Source organism: Chrysochloris asiatica, unplaced genomic scaffold (genome assembly GCF_000296735.1).
Source record: "Chrysochloris asiatica unplaced genomic scaffold, ChrAsi1.0 scaffold00026, whole genome shotgun sequence".
Lineage (NCBI taxonomy): Eukaryota > Metazoa > Chordata > Mammalia > Afrosoricida > Chrysochloridae > Chrysochloris > Chrysochloris asiatica.
In genome coordinates this window covers 1,694,674-1,699,138 of record NW_006408544.1, presented here as the reverse complement: position 1 = coordinate 1,699,138, position 4,465 = coordinate 1,694,674, and the positions used below count along the sequence as shown (strand labels likewise).

General features: G+C 36.4%; 1 protein-coding gene across 1 annotated transcript in view; it reads right to left on the bottom strand.

The window, feature by feature from the left end:
• The window catches only part of CCDC30 (coiled-coil domain containing 30), a 110,380-nt gene extending 106,665 nt beyond the window's left edge, over positions 1-3,715 (bottom strand). The window contains exons 1-2 of the mRNA XM_006839829.1: positions 3,599-3,715; positions 3,196-3,333 (exon numbers count right to left, since the gene is read on the bottom strand). Coding sequence (XP_006839892.1) covers positions 3,196-3,333; positions 3,599-3,715 — 255 coding nt within the window. The remainder of the gene's footprint in view (positions 1-3,195; positions 3,334-3,598) is intronic.
• Positions 3,716-4,465: the final 750 nt, after the last annotated feature.

Below are 4,465 nucleotides of genomic sequence, written 5' to 3'. Positions count from 1 at the left end.
GCTATTCCTTTCTCTCCCCCTCCAGTATCTATTTTATAATATAATCAGTCTTTCTTGCCTTCTTAATGACCTTTTTCTTTTTTCCTGTATGATGTTCTTGAGGTCATCCCACAATTATTCTGGTCTTCAGTTTTTAGTATCTAATGCATCAACTCTGTTCTTCAGATGATCTCCAAATTCAGGGGGATATGTTTAAGGTCATATTTTGGCTCTCATGGACTTGTTTTAATTTCTTCAACTTCAGCCTGAACTGCATATGCGCAATTGATGGTCTGTTCCAAAGTATGCCCCAGCCTTGTTTTAGCTGATGATATGGAGCGTTTCCGCTGTCTCTTTCCATAGATGCAATAACATTGATTTCTGTGTTTTCCATCTGGTGAGGTCCATGTGTATAGTTGTCTTTTATGTTACTTTAAAAAGGTATTTGTAATGAAGAAGTCATTGGTCTTGCAAAATTTTATCACGCTATCTTCAGCATAATTTCTATCACCAAGGCCATATTTTCCAATGATTGATTCTTCCTCTTTGATTCCAACAATTGCAACCCAACTGCCAGTAATTACTAATATATCTTGATTGCATGTTTTGTCAATTTTAGATTGCAGAAGTTGGAAAAAATTTTAAAATTCATCATCACTGGCTTTAGTGCATAAATTAGAATTGTAATGGTATTAACTGATCTTCCTTGTAGGCGAATGGATATTATCCTATCACAGATAGCATTATACTTCAATATAGATATTGAAATGTTGTTTTTGATGATGAATGTGATGCCATTTTTCTTGAATTTGTCATTCCTGGCATAGTAAATAAACCATGTGATTGTCAGATTCAAATGGCCAATACCAGTCCACTTCAGCTCACCAATGTCTAAGATATCGATGTTTATGCATTCCATTTTATTTTTGCCAATTTCCAATTTCCCTAGATTCATACTTCATACAGTCCATGTTCCAATTATTAGTGGGCATTTCCAAATGTTTCTCCTCATTTTGAGTTGTGCCCCATCTGCCAGTGCAGCTCCTGGGGCTTTACTCCACAATCAACTCTGCTTTGAGGAGACAGCTCTTTCCCACTCCTATTTTGAGTGCCTTCACCAATACTGCAACAAAAATTGCATGTTCTACCGATGTAATGCACTGAGAATAACACAACATCACTTCTGTAGCATTCCTGCCCCAAATGCATTAACGATCACACTGTAATGAGACATTAGACAAACCCAAGTTGACGAGCATTCTCCAAAAGCAATGGTCTGTACTCTTCAAAAACTACCAAGGTCATAAAAGACATACTAAGAAACTGCTATAGATTAAAGGAGGAAAAGAGGTATGACAGTAAAATGTGATCGTTATTCTGGATAGGATCTTGGACTAGTAAAAACAAAACAAAAACCTAAGACCTTTTTCTTTGACTACAGAGAGGGCAACTGACAAAGCTTGAATAAGGTCTGTAGATTATCAGTAATAATGCCCTGAGTTTGAGACTTGTACAGTGATATATACGTCTTTATTTTTAGCATACGTACACAAACTATTTAGGGGCAGAAAGTTAATATGTCTCTATAGTATTCTCATTTTCAGAAAAAAGTGTGAGTAATTCACTGGCTAGAGGGTTGTTGTTACTGTTGTTGTTAAGTGCCATGGAATCGGTTTCAACTCATAGCGACCTTGTAAAAGGTTTCCAAGGAGCAGCTGGTGGGTTTGGCCTGCAGACCTTGTGGTTTGCAGTCTAGTTCTGATCCTACAGCACCACACCAGGAGTCCAGGCTAGAGGGTAGGCACATGCTAACTTGTGTGACAGAGAAGGCAATAAAAAACAGTGTGTGTGTCCAGAGGTGAAGGTATATGGGAATTCTTTGTACCACTTTTTGTAAATTCTATAATACTGAGATTATTTCAAAATGAAAAGTTATAAAAAGAAGCCAGATTATCAGGTTAGAGATCTTGTTTTTATATTACAATCTTCTCACCTCAGTTCATGTTATATTTTTTGATGATTATTTGAAGATGAGGTCCTTTAACTGTAAGAGTAATAACTCATTTTACTGACAAGGCTCCTCCAGAAAGAGTTAGTTGTAAACTGTATATTTCATATCTACTCTCCCAGGCAGTCAGCCCTTCTGGAGCTTTCCCACTCGACATCACATACTGTTGCATTCAAATTCCAGTTCTTCGGCAACCTGCTCATTGCTTTACATAGTAACAGCACATAGAATAAATTAGGCTTTGATTTAATCCTTCGTACCTGGTGCAAAAATGTAATCCAATATATCTTGTTGGTGGTAAGCGCTGTTGAGTCAGTTCTGACTCATAGTGACCCTATATACCAGAGAAGAAAGCCTCATCTTTCTCCCACAGAATGGGCTGGTGGGTTCCAACAGTGGACTTTGTGGTTCACCGTCCAGTGCTTATCATATGGAGCCACCACATTGCCATTTACCTATATTGCTGCTGTGTTAAGTGTCTTCAAGTTGGTTCTGACTCATAGCAACCCTGAAGGGTTTCTGAGGTGCAGCTGGTGAGCTTGAACCACCAACCTTGTGGTTCAAACTGACCTTACAGTTCAGCACATTAACCAGCAGCACCATACCAGGACTCCATTTACCTATATATACTCACAACTTGTTAATTTATTATTGTGGTTGCAAGATTGTATGTGTTACAGTATTTACTACAGTTGTAGTTGATTCTTGTATACCTCTCAGTGTCTTTATTTACCTTTATCACCATGTGCTGACTTCCTCAACATTGTGTATTATCTTTCCCTTCACCAGAATTATTATTTATCTACTATCTAGTCCTGGTACTGCTAAGCAGTTTTTAACTTGGGGAACAAACTGGAGTCAGGACACTTAAATGCTCTCCTAATTCTATGTATGAGTATATTATTCAGTGTAAATTAAAAAATAAGCTTTGATTCTTAAATAAATAATTTATATTAAAATATGTGCTCCAATAATGAATTGGTTGGACATTCACATAAAGTAAAGAATTCATCGATTAATTCTAAATGCAAAGTACTGGTGGAAACTTGAATATTTATCCTGAAATAGAGATTGATTTATAGCCCGTGCTCAAACAAAGCAACTTCAATTTCCAAGTAATTTCTTACTTCACATTAATTTCCTCCTATCCTATTCTCATAAAATGTATTCAACACTTAACACTTAAATGCTTATTAATTCACTCTCACCTTTGTTTCTAATTCAGAGTTCTCTCTTTGTAGTAGGTCATATGCTATTAAAAAATGATCTTTGTCTTCTGTCGCCCCTCGAAGACTTTGAATTTCATTATAAAGGCATGCAAGTTCTGACTTTGATTTTTGCAATTCCTGATTAAGAAATGAAGATATTTAATAGAATCAAATAAGACTGTTTTCCTATAAAAGATAAAATATTTCTTTAAAAAAAAAATACTGAAATGGCTCCGACACAATTTTTTTGCTTGAAATATTTCAACCTATTCTTCTGGTAGACTTCTTTCTGCCACATGATTATTACTATAAGCACAGTATTCTATAGCTCAAATTTATTTTTAAGACAAGATAAATGATAACATGAAATGCCTAAATTAGTAATGCCTGAATGACAAAATACCTCACTTTCAACTTTCACAGCCTTCTGTACAGTATTAAGTTCAGATGACAACTGCTTTCTTCTCTCTTTCTCTTCTGACAACTTACTTTCAAGTATTTGAATTTTTTCTTGGCTCATTTTCAGTATCTATAAAAAGCAGTATATGCAATTAATTCTGTACACAAACAACATTATCCCCTTGAATTAAATTTAGATAATAACCACTTTCTAGCTCTGGTGTGGTGCTGCAGGATAAGCACTGGACTTCTAACTGCATGGCTTGCAGTGTAAACCCACCAACTGTCCTCATAAACCATATACCAGCTCGTTATGAGTCGGAACTGACTCAACAGCACACAACAACAATAACTCAGTTATAAGTCCATCTAGAGGAGATGAGAAACTAGGAAAACTAGTTCAGGTACTTATGAGTTTATAATATACAATTGTCCTACATACATTATAGCCATCATAGTGGAAATAAAATGTGAATTTGAAAATTTTGATCACCTACCAATTATAATATATTGTTAATAACAGTTGCAACATTACCAGCAACTATGGTGTGGTGTTGTAAGATAGGCACTGGATTGCAAGGTCAATTTGAAGTGCAGGGTGGTAGTTCAAACCCACCAGCTGCTCCTTGGAAACACTACACAGGGTTGCTATGAGTTGGAACCAACTCCATGGCACTTAACAACAACAACTATTAGTTAGGGAAAATCATATGTCCATGGAGGAGGACCAATCCCTGGTAAAGGACATTGTTCTTGGTAAAGTACAGGGTCAGTAAAAAAGAAGAAGACCCCCAACAAGATGAACTGGTACAGTGGCAGCAACAGTGGGCTCAAACAATTGTGAGGATAGTGAAGGACCAGGCACTGTTTC